The 15,724-nt window shown below is 52.0% G+C and overlaps 1 protein-coding gene across 2 annotated transcripts in view; it reads left to right on the top strand.

The window, feature by feature from the left end:
- The window catches only part of CD99L2 (CD99 molecule like 2), a 120,919-nt gene that overhangs the window by 102,642 nt on the left and 2,553 nt on the right, over positions 1-15,724 (top strand). For both annotated transcript variants that reach the window (XM_055123490.1, XM_055123491.1), the window contains exons 6-7: positions 14,946-14,984; positions 15,367-15,486. In XM_055123490.1, coding sequence (XP_054979465.1) covers positions 14,946-14,984; positions 15,367-15,486 — 159 coding nt within the window. The remainder of the gene's footprint in view (positions 1-14,945; positions 14,985-15,366; positions 15,487-15,724) is intronic.

The raw sequence follows: 15,724 nt of genomic DNA on the forward strand, positions 1-15,724 counted from the left end.
CTGTGTTCCTGTGTATTGTGTTCCACAGTCTAGTGATCTGTTCTTCTCCACCTGTCATTTCTCTAACATGACACCGTCTGTTTGCATCCACGTTGCAGTGAACTGCATGATTTCATCATTCCTTGTAGCTGCATTCCATTCTACTATACCACAGCTTCTTGATCGTCTACTGTCGGACCTTGGGGCTGTTTTCCAATGCTGCCTGTTTTGCTAAGTGCTGCAATGAGCGTAGGGTGTGTGTAAGTGTTCTTGAACAACTGTTTGGAGGGTAGACGCCAAGAAGTGGAATCACTGTGGATGGATGCTCTATTCTTAGTCTTTTGAAAAGTCACACTACTGTTTTCCGTAGAGGCTGAACCAGAGGACTTTCCCACCGGCAGTTCCTGTGTTTACCACATCCCTGCCAATACTGGTTATTTCCAGCCATTTGGCATAGCCGTTCTCACTGGTGTGAGACGATAGCTCATTGTTGTGTTGAATTTGTATTTCCCCGGCAATATGGGATTCTGAGCACTTTTCCATATGCTTTCTGGCGATCTCTATTCTTCTGCCCGGGGGTGTTTGCTCATCTCCTCCCTCTGTGTTTGGATTGGATTGTTCTGTTGTTGCTGAGGTTTTGCATGCATATCTCCAATTCCTTCTTTGTTTCTGTTCAGGGGCCACATCTGACTGTGCTTGGGCTGACTCTGCACTCAGGGATCACTGCTGACAGTACTTGTGGGACCATATGGCGTGCTGGGAATTGAACCGGAGTCAGCCACGTGCAAGACAAATCCCCTACCCACTGTATTATTCTGTGCTGGTTTATTTCTTTCCAACTAAACCTCAACATGAGTTCATGTGTATGTTTTTAGTTCTAATCCAGTGCCAAATGGTCTATTTTATTTTACTTTTTTCTGGTTTGGGAGGCACACATGGCAGTGCTCAGGGCTTACTCCTAGCTCTGCACTCAGGAATGACACCTAGCAGTGCTCAAGGGGCCACATGGGGTACCTGGGATCGAAACCAGACTGGCCGCATGCAAGGCAAATGCCCTCTCCCCTGCTTTTGCTTCATTCCCTTCACAGGCTATTGGAGTCTTCTTTTCTTGCTTCTGTCACTTCCCTCCCTGGTAGGCAGAAACCAACCCTCCATCAGTCACTGACTTGCTTTGCTCAGTCCACATGCACTGGCAGAATTGTCACACCTTGTCCTCACAAGACACCCTGACTGGAGTCCAGTGGCCTTGAGGACCTTCTTGTGGGTTTGCCTTCAAGTTTGCAGTTCCAACACCATCTGCAAACTTGCTTGATTGAGCTTCCTTCTCACGCCTCCTCCATCCTGGAGAGATCCACGTGATTCGAACTTGGTGGTGTTGGTTGGTCCCCATCTGCACTTTCTCCCTGGGACCACCTGGTCAGTCTTTGATACTTTTGCTCATCTACGCTGATGTTTCTGGTAGGTGAGACGCAGTTCTGTGAGGTTTCCTAATGTGGATCATGTGATCACCCTCTGGGAGCAGTCCAGGGATGGAGCAGTGCTGGCCACCATAAGGTCATATATGCAGCTCCCTCATGCTCAGTCCCTCCCTCCTTCTCACCCCTGCTTTTCGGTACAGCAGCCCTTGCTCATCTGTTTACTCTCTCTATTTTGCCTTTTCCCCGAAAGGCTTTGGATTAGACTCCTGCCAGAGGTAACCTCATCCCTGTGACTTCTTTCACTTCCAGTGTAGCCATTCGCCTCTTGGAGCTCTTGGCTGCTCTCTGGTTTGGGTGTTTATGAATAAAGTTGCTGGAAACATTCCCCTGGAGGATTAGGTCAACACCTGGCGCCTGACGCTGCCCAGACTGAGTTTGAGCCTGACAATAAGATAGCTGCTGTATTCTACAGTGACTGGATTTTTTGCTTTCCCACAAGCCAGGAATAACGTTCCATTTGCTTGACAACATTCGATCATGTTAGTTGGGGGGATTTTAGGCTTGAAACAGATTTACAGCTCTCGCTCATTGTTTTCCTTTGGAGTTCCTAAAAGAGAAGTGATACTGAGCATTGCTTTCATAGTCTTCTTTGGTGTTCAGATTTAGAGTCGGGTTTCATCTTCATGTTTAGATTTGGGTTTGCTTTTATGAGTTCTTTATATCTCTGGATACAGTGCATAGTTTTTAAAATTATTTTTTAAACTTTTTATCATGTTGAGTGAAATGAGTCAGAAAGAGAGAGACAGACATAGAAAGATCACACTCATCTGTGGAATGTAAAGTAGCAGAATGGGAGACTGACACACAAGAGTAGTAGAGATAAGAAAAAGGAGGTCTGCCCCACAGCTTGGAAACTGGCCTCACATGCTGGGGGATAAGGCAGCTCAGATAGAGAAGGGAACGCCAAGTAGAGGATGTTGGAAGGACCCATTTGAGTTGGAAGATGCGAGCTGAAAGTAGACTATAGACTGAACATGACGGCCACTCAATGTTTCTATTGCAAACTACAACACCCAAAAGGAGAGAGAACAAAAGGGAATTCCCTGCTGCAGAGGCAGGGTGGGGTGGTGGGGGTTGGGGTGGGGGTGGTGGGAGGGATACTAGGAACATTGGTGGAGGAGAATGGGCACTGGTGGAGGGATGTAAACAAAATGCAAACCTGAAAGTTCATAAGTTTGTAACTGTACCTCACGTTGATTCACTAATAAAAATTTTAAAAAAAGAAAAATATATTTTTTAAACTTTGGGCTCCTCCTGGCTCAGTGCTTGAGGGATCATCGTTGCCATTGGTCAGACCTAGGCCTCCCCTGCATGGAAAGCGCATGCTCGGCCCACTGAGCCATCTCCTCTGCCCTATACAGGGTTGTTTTTTATTTGGGGGGCGGGTGTTTGAGCCATGCAGGGCAGTGCTCAGGGCTTTTCCTAACTTCTTACTCAGGAGTGACCCCTGGGGCTGCTTGAGGCACCATAGATACCAAAGATTGAACCAGGGCCAGTTGCATGCAAGGCAAGTGACTTAACCCCTCTTCTTTCACTTTAGCCTTTCAGTATGATTTTTTTTTATTTTAGGGGCACACCCGGTGATGCTCAGTAATCATTCCTGTTGGGATTCTTTTGACCATGTACAGTGCCCAGTATCAAACCCTAGTCCATCATGTGCAAGACCTACTACTGACCTTACTATTACTTGCTGCTACGAACTACTTTCCTTACCTACTACTATCTCTCCGGTCCCCTGGTAGATCATTATTTAAACATTTTCTCCTAGCTTCTGACTTTTCCTTTTCTTAGTATTATTGCTTGCTAATACTTTTTCTTTACTTTGAGGAGTTCAGATTTCTTCATCTATATGTGTATAGGTGTCACCACCTCCGCAGTAAATTAAAAATAAAGGTCTCTCTCAGTTGTGGGATATAAGAAATCATAAGGGAACAGTAAATGGGCAGAGGCATTGGAACTGGAGATTTCATGAACTAAACTTACATGGCAGAGGGGTTATCTAGAGGGACCCTTGTCCACAGGTGATGGGAAGGAGGCACTCTGGGAGGGGTGTGGTGTTGAACAATGTGTGCATGAAAAGCATGATTAACAGTGTTTCATCTTATTTATTTTTATTTAGACACTGTGATTTACGAAGTTGTTCATAGAACAGCTGTGATGAGCATTCAGTGTTCCAACGCCAGTCCCACCGCCAGAGTGACCTTCAGTCCACCATGCCCTCCATTCCCAACCACTCCCCAAGCCTGCCCCATTAGCAGGCACAAAAGAATTTATGTTATATTGCTTGTTACAAGTCAGTAGCTAAGTGAAATGAGTCAGAAAGAGAGGGACAGACATAGAAGGACTGCACTCATTTGTGGAGTATAGAATAACATCACATGAGGCTGACACCCAAGGACAGTAGATACAAGGGCCAGGAGGATTGCCCCATGGCTGGAAGCCTGCTTCATGAGCGGAGGGGAGAAGGCAGATGGAATAGAGTGGGGATCACTAAGAAAATGATGGCTGGAGGAATCAGTCGGGATGGGAGATGTGTGCCGAAAGTATATAATGGACCAAACATGATGGCCTCTCAGTGTCTGTGTTGCAAGCCATAATACCCAAAAGTAGAGAGAGAGTATGGGGAATATACTGCCTTAGAGGCAGGGGTAGGGTGGGAAAGGGGGGGTATGCCTGGGATATTGGTGGTGGGGAATGTGCACTGGTGGAGGGATGGGTGTTTGATCATTGTGAGATTGTAACCCAAACATGTAACTATCTCACAGTGATTCAATAAAATTTAAAAAAGAAGTCAGTAGCTAATGGAATTTTAAACAAATACTACCGTGAAAGGGAATCTGTGAAAATTGTTTCTATCACCATGGGGTCATTAAGATCTTGTCTGAGAGTTTACTGAGCCGTTGGCTCCTAGTTGAGCCTTCTGTGTTTTTGTTTTTGCTTGTTGATCATAGTTGGCTTCTGTGTTACTTTCTCCTACTCGGCTGTCAGTGTTGTGGAATCTGGAGGTGCCGCTCCAGGAACTCCAGGATCTGGAGAACCAGACGGGTCCGTTTACATGGCAGAGGCCTAGGGTATGGGTGTGGCCGCCAGGGCTTGGAACTAGGCCTGGGGAAGGCTACCCACCCCCACATTGAGAAGACCCCAGAGTTTGCAGTCTCTCCAGAGATCAGTGGAGGAAGGGTGGGGTTGGGCCATCGGCCTGTCTGCTGGGGGCGCTGCCCGCCCTACTCCTGAGGGCACCCACCTGAGAGTTTTCAGCTGGGAGACCGCTGTATCCATGAATCTCAGCAGCTTGGCTTGTTTCTCTCCGGAGATTTAGTGGTGCATCTGTACAGCTGGGCCGATGGGTGAGTTTCCGTGACAGTGGCTGTGGGTGCGGCTGCTGGGCTTTTGGAAGTACGTGGGGAGGGGGTGTGAATATTTTTATTTTAAAATTGTTCAATATACGTAAAGTGCAGTTTAGCAACTTTTTCTTTTTTTTACTGTGTTTTTTATTTAGAGAAGATATCATTAGTAACTAAACATTTTTAAGCTGTCATTGTTGGGGGAAGGGCTTTCTCAGAAGACTCAGATATTCCTCATCAATTCTTGACCAACAGGACCAGCAATTTAGCTCTGGAGTACAAAAGAGCATTACAAAAGGGATTACTCAGGCCACTCAGGAAATTGGGATTGACCACAAGAAAGGTTTTCACCTTAATCCTTATACTATCTCCCTGGCTAATTAGGCTATCTTTTAGCAAATGTATACTTTTCTTTCACATGCAGACTGCTCTTATTTAAATAACATACCTAGTATATGATACAAAGTAGTAATCTGTTTATATGTATTATTATTATTGTTAGCAACTTTTTCTTGATGGTTCATCATCATCATCATCATCCCGTTGATCGTCAAATTTCTCGAGCGGTCTCAGTAACGTCTCCATTCGTCCTATCCCTGAGATTTTAGAAGCCTCTCTCTACTTGTCCTTCCCAACAGTGCCACATTGGAGGCTCTTTCAGGGTCAGGGGAATGAGACTCAGCTTGTTACTGGTTTTGGCATATGAATACATCATGGGGAGTTTTCGAGGCTCTCCCATGTGGGCAGGAAACACTCAGTAGCTTGCCAGTTTCTCCCAGAGGGAAAAGTAGGCTATAAGATGTCCAGCAGCTTGGTTTTATAGTCTCTGGATGTTGGCTGTTGATGGGATTCCACGGCGCCGGGGGCAGTCCCTGGGTGTGACCGCCTAGCTACTGGAAAATGGGAAATCTGGGCGGAAGAGGCCCAATCCCGATCCAGGCAGGCTTGGAGGTCTCAGCTCCAGGTCCCACACACCTGGGTTCCTCAGCCGGTACCTTCATGTGTGAGGCTCATCTGAACGTGTGGAGAGGGGCCTTGAGCATGGCTGTGGCTGGGCTCTCTTGCCTGCGCGCCTGGCTGTCTTCCCTGGGGCCCCTCGGAGGGGTTGGGCTCTAGGTTCCCTCCCCGCCCCGGGCAGACCTCCCGGCGGTCGAAGACCTTGATGGTTCATGTTTTGATATTTCAGAACTCTTCGAGTCATAACGACTTTTTGCCTAGGTCAGCTAAGAGTTTATAGTTCTAGCTTTCACATTTGCGTGTTTGCTCCATTTTCAGTGCGTAAGGCCTGAGCTCGGTGTCCAGGTTCAGATGTGCAATTGTCCTGGAACCACTTTTCGATGAAATCATCCTTTCTCCACTGAACTGTCTTGGGTTCTCTGCGGAAAACCCATTGGCCATAGATGTAAGGGTTTATTTGGGACCCACTTGACTCTGATCGTCTCAGTGTCTAGTACCAGACTGTCTCTTCTGGGCATGCCCCTAGCCTAGGTCACCCGCAGTGACACTGAGAGTTCTGCTAGCTCCCTGAGGTTGTCCCCTGATCTGTTGGAATGGCAGGTGACTGGCTTGGGCTAAAGGAGCTGCCGGATCTGCCTCTTCACTTTGTGCACTAACTGTGCCCATTGGTCCCCTGGGTAGCCAAACCCCAAGTCTTCTGGCCTGTCCCTTGAACTGACCATGAGAAGCCCGGGAGAGGGGAAATGAGCACTGACTGCCACTCTCCTCACTGGAATCAAATCCTTGGACTTGGCCGTTGTCCTCTTCATTATCTCATGCTAGAAGTCTGCTCTGGTAGCTTGCAAATCTGGAATATTCTTTTTCTACACCTCTCTTCATACACATCAGCACAGTATCCCCCTCTGGGTCATTGCCTTCACCTCGGTGAAAACCAGGGCCTCACAAGTGCAAGGTAAGAGCTGCGCTACTGAGGCTGACCCCAGCCCTGTGCTAGCCTCTTCTCCGTCTCCTGCCTTCACTTGGTTCCTCTGCGGCTGCTGGAGGGAGCCGCGGGCACTCTGACATTCATCTGGCCGGTCCTTGGTTTCAAACTACGAGGCGATGGAAAAATACAAAATCAAAAATAAGCCTGAGATCAGGACAGACGCTTCACACAGGAGAAGTTCTGTTACGGTGTCGGGAAGCATTACTCGTTGGAGAATTGCTAGTTAAACCTTAGTGGCATAGCAGTACACCCCAAATGGCTTAACTTCAAGACTACCAGTGTTGTGAACTGGTTCCCCCTGCATTCATGGGTGTTGAGAATAGAGCTTTTTTCCAAACCCTGAGAGCAGAGGGCCCAGCCTGGACCCGGCAAGGTCGCTGCTCTTCAAGAAAAAGGAGACATCTCTTTTCCAAAGACAGCCCGGGGATGGGAAGCTGGCTCCCAGGCCTAGTGTGTGCGCTCTGCATGCAGGGGCCTTGGTTTCCTGAGCACTGGCTGGAGTAAGCCCCAGTCACTGTTGGGTGTAGCCCCCAAACCAAGCCCCCCAAAAGCAAACAGACTTTTTATGTTCTTCTTCTTCTTCTTATTATTATTCAATCATCATGAGATACAGTTACAAGCTTTTATGTTTTGAGTTTCAGTCATACAATGATCAAACCCCCATCCCTCCATCAGTGCACATTCTCCACCACCAATGTCCCCAGTATAACCCCCCTTTCCCACCCTCCCCCTGCCTCCATGGCAGACAATTCCCCTCATACTCTCTCTCTACTTTGGGGCATTAGAAAACCAAACAGATTTTTAAAAGAACATTATAGTTAATTTTTTTTTTATTTTATCACCATGTGGAAAGTTACAAAGTTCTCAGGTTTATGTCTCAGTTATACCGTATTCAAACACCATCCCTTCACCAGTGCCCATATTCCACCACCAAAATCCCCGGTATACCCCCCGCCCCCCACCCCGACTGTATAACTGATGAATTTCACTTCGTTTTCTCTTCACCTTGATTATGTTCCATATTTCAACACAAAACTCACTATTGTTGTGGGAGTTACACCCCCAAACAAGATAGCCCTACTAAGGAAGCATTTGATAATTAGTTTTCCATTAAAAGATTGCATGTTTTCAGGTTTTAGTAAAGGTCGTGGCTAACGTGGCCACGAGGCTCGGATGTGTCCCAGTCCCGAATCCCGGAGCCATGTTAGTTGCTGCTCAGTGTCGCCAGGGCTCCATCTGGAGAAGGTGTGCTGGCTGCACCTCCACCTTCCGGCTCCCCGGTGTTGTTGGCCCCAATTCAGGTCCGGAGCATTTTCCGGGCCGCGTTGCTCACCAGAATGCCTGGCCGCTTCTCTGTTGAATGTGGCAAGATGGCCCCAAACAGATTTTTTAAAGAAAGCACATAGTAGCTGTATTGACAGTTACAACAGCTAAACAAACACAGTAAACTGCCCAAGTGGCAACAGGACAGTGGCTAGAGAAACTGTGATGTATTGATATACTTATACTGTGAAATGGCTTATTGGCATGCGAAGCAACCTGGTGAGATATCAAAAACATGACATGAAAGGAAGCCATTTGTTGACAAATGCATACATTCTGGTTGTATAGTGTTCTGCTCCCCACGGAAAATGTGTACCACTCGGGTCTAGTTGGCAGCATTGGGGTATGGACAGGGCTTCACTGGATAGGGCACAAGAGAACTTTCAGGACTGATGGTAATATTCCTGATCTGGATGGGGTTAGGGATTTCACAGGTGGACGGGGTCTGCTGAAACTTCGCAGATGCTCCGTGTAAGGGTCGTGCCTTTCAGTGGATGGCAGCTCTCCCTAAAGAAAGGGAATCCCGGGGCCAAAGTGATAGCACAGTGGGTAGGGCATTTGCCTTGCACTCAGCCGACCCGGGTTCGATTCCCAGCCTCCCATATGGTCCCCCGAGCACTGTCAGGAGTAATTCCTGAGTGCATGAGCCCCTGTGCATCGCTGGGTGTGATCCAAAAAAAGGAAAAAAGAAGAAGAAAGGGAATCCCATGCCAACTTGCCGTTACACAGCATTCTGGGGTGATCTCATGGCTGCGCCTTTCTTAGAGAGTCAGGAGCACAAGAAAGCCGGCCGTGTGTATGGACATACGAGAGCGCGAGCCTGACAATATGTTCGTTAGAATCCAGATGGTGGCTGTTCACTCTACAGCCTTGGCTGTGTTTGGGGACGTTGGAAAATCGTCAGTAAATTTGGGGTAGAATTTTTCAAGTAGGTACAGGATCAGTTCAAGCCTGTTGCCGGCTGTGTTGCATCTCTCGGCGCTGGGGCTCCTCAAGGCTCTTGGCCTCTGTGCCTGCCCAGACGGCGCTGGGCTCGCAGCCCCCCTTGGACGGGAGGTGTGTGTTTGGGGCCACAGACAGCTGTCCTCAGGGCTTACTCCTCCTGGTTTCGAGCTCAGGGCTCACTTGTGGTGCCGGCGAGCCATGAAATTTGCTTATAAGTGGATGGACCTGGAGAGTATCAGGCTAAGTGAAATGAGTCAGAAGGAGAGGGACAGACCTAGAAGGACTGCACTCACTTGCGGAATATATAGTAACATGAAAGTAGATAAAGGACCAAACGTGATGGCCTCTCAGTATCTGTATTGCAAACCATAATGCCCCAAAGTAGAGAGAGAGTATGGGGAAAATTGTCTGCCATGGAGGCAGGGGGAGGGTTGAGATGGGGGGGGATACTGGGGACATTGGTGGTGGAAAATGTGCACTGGTGGTGGGATGCATATTCGGTCATTGTATGACTGAAATTCAGTCATGAAAGCTTTGTAACTGCAGCTCACGGTGATTCAATAAAAACTGTAAAAAATAAAAGAAAAATCATTAAAACTACTTATATATATATCATCATCATCATCATCATCATCATCATCATCCCGTTGATTGTTGAATTTCTCAAGCAGTCTCAGTAACGTCTCCATACATCCTAGCCCTGAGATTTTAGAAGCCTCTTTTACAAGTAAGAGAGACTTTCATATATAACAAAGTAAAAACATAAAGTTTATGACTGTCTCAGTAAACGCAAACTTTTGTTAATTTAAAAAAAATACAGCCCTCCAGGCCCTGGTGGTGGTGGCTGGCGGGGGTGCTCTCCGCCCTGGGGCTCCCGCCGGGCCCCTCTCTATGCGGCTGCTGTTGCTGCCGCTGCTCCGGAGTCCAGAGCGCCACCTGGTGGTGCTTGTGGGCCATGCCATGCTGGGGATTGAGTTTGTGTCCTGGCACTTTCTCTTACCTCTCTGTCGGGGTCACTACATATCACCTTGGGGTCTCAGAGTGGAGTGAGCTGTTCTCAGGCGGATCGTTCCGAGGACCATTAGCTGTAGGGCCGGCTCACAGCCATCTCACGGGTGCCAGGACGCAGCAGAGTCTGCCTTGACGCTCCCGGCCTCACCGTTGGTCTCCCTCATATTCCTTACATGGGGCCCCGTGTTCTCCCTCCGCAGGGACCTCCGATCAATCACTGGAATCTTCCAGGCTTCTCCATCTGCTTTCTTTGGAAGCTTGTGTGTGTCCGTAAGATCAACACGGTCAAACATTGAGCAATGTGGCCAGTGCTAGTGCATAGTTGGGTGGCACTGGGTTCATGAACACTTTCAGAACAGAAGGACACTTGCCTTGCACACGGCCGACCAGGGTTTGATCCCCGCACCCCTGATGGTCCCCCGAGCCCCACCAGGAGTGATTTCTGGCTGCAGAGCCAGGAGTAAGCCCTGAGTATCGCCAGGACTGGCCCCCAAACAAACGAACAAGAATGTACACTTAGTTATTTTTTTTTGTTTTTGCTTTTTGGGTCACACCTGGTGATGCACAGGGGTTCCTCCTGGCTCTGCACTCAGGAATCACCCCTGGCAGTGCTCAGGAGACCACATGGTACACTGGGAATCGAACCCAGGTCGGCCGCGTGCAAGGCAAACGCCCTACCCTCTGTGCTATAGCTCCAGCCCCACTTAAGAGAATTTTGTAGCCCATGCTGCCATCCATTTCCAGAACTTTTTCCAAATAAAACTCTGGCCACCTTCACACCTGTGTCTGGGGCTTGGGATTCCCTAGGTCATACCAGATGAGGTTAACTTAGTGCCCCTGGGGGGTGGGGGGCAGGGGTTCTGACTGCTGAGGAAGCTTCTGGAGAGATGTGCTCAGTTTACCCGGCGTCCCGGGTCAGGGCTGAAATGGCGTCACTGTCCCCAGGCCTGGGTGTTCTCGTGATGCTTTCCCAGCCAGTCCCTGAGACGGGCAGGAGCCAGGCCCTGTGGGAAAGGCACAGCCAAGAGACGGAGTGGCCACCTGCTGGCGGTGTCGGCCAGAACTCAGCAGACGCCACCCTGATTTCCTGAATGCTCTGGTCTCCATAGCTATGTGCTCCTGAGGACTCACCTCCGGTGCTGTCAGCGGGGAGAGCTTCCCCATCCCTCGGCGCTTCCACCTCCTGTCAGTCAGCAGCCTGACGCTGGCCTCAGGGTCCATGTGGCACTTGAGGGTGCCGAGGCCGCTTTTGAATGGGTCCCGCTGTGTGGTTCCCTTGCTCCAGAGGCGCCTCGGCCTGGCGGCTTCCCTAGCTCGGTGGTGAGTGGACTCAGGGCCCCCCGTGGCCATGGCAGTCTGCACTGTTGGACAGGCCCCTAGCGCTGCAGTGCTTACTGTAGGGCCGGGGGTCCTAGAGCTCTGTGGGTTTCTACTTTCGGGATTCCTGTGGCAGTTGCTGGAGCCCCCTGAGCCCCTAGAGCTGTCACAGTCTTGCTGCCGCGGTCTCCCCAGGTCCCCAGTGGCCCATCTGTTCTATGTTTTGTTTTCAGTCCTCAGCAAACTAACTGCACTGTGGACTGTGCTGCCCAGGGCATTGCTGGTTTCGCCAGGCGCCCTTGGTCCCTTTGAGAACTCTGCAGACAGGTAGAGAGACACCAGCTCTGTGGTACATCCCCAGCTCCTGCCCGCACCCACAGCTCCCTTCGGGGCTGTTTGTCCAGTTCAGGGGCAGCAAAGGGTGTTGATTTGTACGGGGCTTACATGGTTTCCACATGAACGGCACTGTGTGCAACATACTTGTTTTATTGACTCAACTTGTAGGGGCCAAAGAGATAGTACAGTGGGTAGGGCGTTTTGCCTTGCACACATCTGCTTCAATCGCCAGCACCACGTAGGCGTCCCTGAGCACCAGCATGAGTGATCCTTGAGCACTGAGCCAGGAGTAAAACCCCAAGCACCACTGGTGGTGGCCCCCCTCAGCCCCCAATGAAACAAAGTCTGTAGGAAAAAGGCCTGGAAAGTGCCCGCAGGGTGTGTCTACACTTGAGCGAGGGTGATGTCTGCACATTCGTGCTGCTTGCTTTTTCTCAGGCTCGGATATCGCCCCCTTTAAGAACTGGTGTTGTCTTCAGGAGTTCCCTGCCTCTCTGCTTTTGCCTCCAAAATGGCTGCCGGCAGCGTCCCCCAGGGCGATCAAGGCTCCCCACTCTCGGGCACCCGTCGGGGCGACTTCCCATGCAGGTGCTGAGCCTGCTGCTACCCCGCCGTTGCCCAAAGCTCCCCGCCATGGACAAGGGCAGTTTCTTAGCCATCGCAGGTGTGATCGGTGCTGGGTGGTGCCCTGAGGAAGGCCAGGTTTCTTGGGGGTGGGGGGCACGCTGACACTCGGCTCCTGTGGCTTTTTGTCTGGGAAGGTCTGGTGACTTGCCCGTGCCCAGCCTGGAGCCGGTTTGCCGCTGCGGCCACGCTTGCTGTGTCCGAGGGGCCTTTGACCCTCGGGATTGCCCAGTCCCTGCCCTGTACTCCAGCAGCTTTGGTCTGTGACTGTCGTGGCGCAGGGCTGTGTCTGCACTTTGGGCACCTTCCCGCCCACGCGCCCCCAGCGCAGCGAGCAGCGCACATGTCAGCGCACACGCTGGCTCGAGGGTGCCTCCGTTTCGCGCCTGGCAGAGAGCTGCAGCTTCACACGCGTCTGTGTCGGCCACAGCCCTGGGAGGACGCAGGATCAGCCCCGGCAGGAGAATGCGGCCCGAGCGGGCTGGAACTTTGGACCTCGGTGGGCGCTGCTGACTCAGGGTGTGTTTGTGCAGCTTTGCAGGCAAGGCGGCTGGGGAGGGTCGTGGAGCGCTGTCCCCCGGGCATCTAAGCGGGGACGCCACCCAGGATGCACCCGCTTTGGCAAGGGGAGGATATTGCTTGCAGGCACAGATGGGCGGAAAGTGTTGAGGCGATGTGTCTAGACAGCTGGGTGTCAGGCCGGCCCAGCCTTGTCCCACTGATGAGACATTACAGGCCCACCCTGGTGACCTTGGGCGATGCCCTCAGAGCTCCAGGGCCATGGAGATTGGCAAGTTCAAGTCCCCATAAATGGTCTGGAGTGAGGATTAACAAGGAGGGAGAAGGAGTCCTTGGCCTTTCCCACCCCGTCGCTGAGTCACAGAGAAGTACCCGGAGTCCCAGGGCATGAGGATGTGGGCAGAGGATGCCGGAGCGGGAAGCACAGAGCAGAGGCAAGGGCAGAGCCCGGCCCCCACGCATGCCCCAGCCTCTGCTGGCTGCTCCTGTGGCGACTGCTTCTTACTTGCTGAAGGCCCGTTCCCAGCCACCCCAGAAGAGAAGGCAAGGGGTACACGAGGGTGGGCACACCTGACTCTCCCCCATTTTAGGGGGTGTCTGGTTCAGCATCCCGGGGCCACCCCCAGGATTCTCTGCCAGCCGGGCCAGTGGTTCAGGGCTAGGGCTGGAGGATGTGCTGGCGGGGGGTGGTGCACATGTCCTGGAATGCTTGGGAGGTCACGTGCAGCTGCAGATCTAAAGCGGCTGGGTAACTGCAAGGCAGATGCCTGAAGCCCGTACTTTCTCCCAGCCCTCCTGGCCCAGCGGTCACTCGAGGTAGGCATGGTGGACCATATGGGGTGCCGGGTATCAAGCCCGGGTGAGCCATGAGCAGGGCAAAGGGCCTCCCCACTGTACTATAGCTCAAACCCCTCCAAAACTTTGGAGAATTGGTTTTGGGGTGCTCAGGGGAGCCAGGATTCCTTCCAGCAGTTCAGAGGGCATGTTGGGCTGGATTTGAGGGCCCACCAGTGCCAAAGATTTGTACCTGGGAAGCCTATGGACACTCCGAGCTCCTTCCTTGAGCCTAGATGATTTTTTTTTTGGTTTGGGGGCCACACTCAGTGATGCTCAGGGCGTACTCCCAGCTTGGCACTCAGGGATCACTCCCGGTGGGCTCTGGGGACCCTTTGTGTCAGCTGTGTGTACACTTACCTATCACCACCTCCCGCCATGTTGTTTGTAAAAATAGAGATGAAGAGTTCGAGGCTTTTATTTACCTGTGGAATGGGATAAATCATTTGTTATTTTGGAAAAAATTGTTAAAGCGCCGTGATTTATCAAGTCATTGATAATTGAGTGTCAGACGTACAAGGTTCCAGCACCAATTCCAGCTTCACTGTCACCTTCCCTCTACCCATGTTCCCAAGCTTCTTCCCACGCCTGCAGCCTGCTGTGGGACTCAAGCCCCGTGGAAACTGCATGGCGAGTGAAGACTCAGGCTCGCGCTGCCATAAGACCCGGCAGTTCCCCTTTGGGGCATCTCCCCACAGGCTACAGGACCCTTCATCCCAAAGGACGCGCCACGCCAGTATCGGTCACTGCACCCCGCTCAGTAGCCCAGGCGTGGGCTCAGTGGAGGTGGCCGACACCGGAAGTGGGCGAGCAATACTTGGAGCAGTGAGATGGAGCTGCTGCGTGCCCACGGCTCCAGTGCAGGGACCCCCGTCCTGCTCGGTGGACCCACCTGCTTCGTCACTTTGATTGCTGAGGGAAATGTCACAGCTCCTTGGCTCCCACACCCCAAGGCGGCAGCCCCCAAGAAGCCCAGCTCTGAGGACAGCGTCTGCTGCACTAATGAGGAGCGGGTGGCAGCAGAGCACAGCGGGGGACTAATTAGGGGCCTGAAATGGCACCAGTTGCTTGTCACCGAGCAGCTGGCAGGAGGCTGGCGTGCATGTGCGTGCCTCCCACACATTGGAGCACAAGTGTCCATCCCAGTGACCACATCTGCCCTGTGGTCAGCGCCTCCCCCAGTCCCGCCCCCATGCTGTGAATGTTAGACTAGCAGAAGCCAAAGGGCCAGCCAGCCCCGAACTGCGTGCTCGCGGGCTCACTGCAGACACTGTGTGTTTGTCCCTTTTCCAGGCGACGGCCGCTCCAGCAGTGAAGACAGCCCCGAATCCGGTGCGTTTCTGAGGCCTGAAGCTTCTGATACAAAGCGAAGGAAGGGTTCGCACATGGTGCTCATTCCCCAGCGCCTTCTCCACCCTCTCTGCAGCGTCCCACGGCCTGGCATGGGGGGTGGGGGGTGGGGGGTGGGGGGTGGGGGGTGGGGGGGACAGGGAAAGATTTCCGCATCCCCAGGGGCACTGTGAGAAGCAGGGCTGCAGGAACTCGGGGCTGCAGCTGCTCCCAGTGCAAATCCTCACAGGAAGTGTCACACGCTTGACCAATCCCAGGAGCCGCTGGGCCCTTGCGTACCTGCTGGAGGCCTAGCCCAGGGTCATGTGACCCAGCTGAGCTCCTTAGCTCCACCCCAAAATTTCCTGCCTTCTGGTTTGTCCAGGAATGCCAGCCGAGACGGGCACTATCGCGGGGGTGGCCAGTGCCCTGGCCATGGCGTTGGTGGGCGCCATCTCCAGCTACATCTCCTACCAGCAGAAGAAGTTCTGCTTCAGCATCCAGCGTAAGTGCAGGTCCCGCGCCACAGTGCTTGCGCCCCACGCAGAACCAAAGAAACGGGCTTTCTTGTGCTTCCAGAGGCGACAGGCGATGGTCCGCGTCGGGGGCTGGGTTCTGTTGGAGGGGCCAGAAGTTCTGCCTGCTGCCTCTGGCTCCTGGTGGCTGCTGGCCTTGCAGCCCTCTTCCTTCATGTGGCTTCTCCTGAGAGTCGCCTGTCTCTTAAAAAGACAATTGTTGTTGGA

Source organism: Sorex araneus, chromosome X (assembly GCF_027595985.1).
Source record: "Sorex araneus isolate mSorAra2 chromosome X, mSorAra2.pri, whole genome shotgun sequence".
Taxonomy (NCBI): domain Eukaryota; kingdom Metazoa; phylum Chordata; class Mammalia; order Eulipotyphla; family Soricidae; genus Sorex; species Sorex araneus.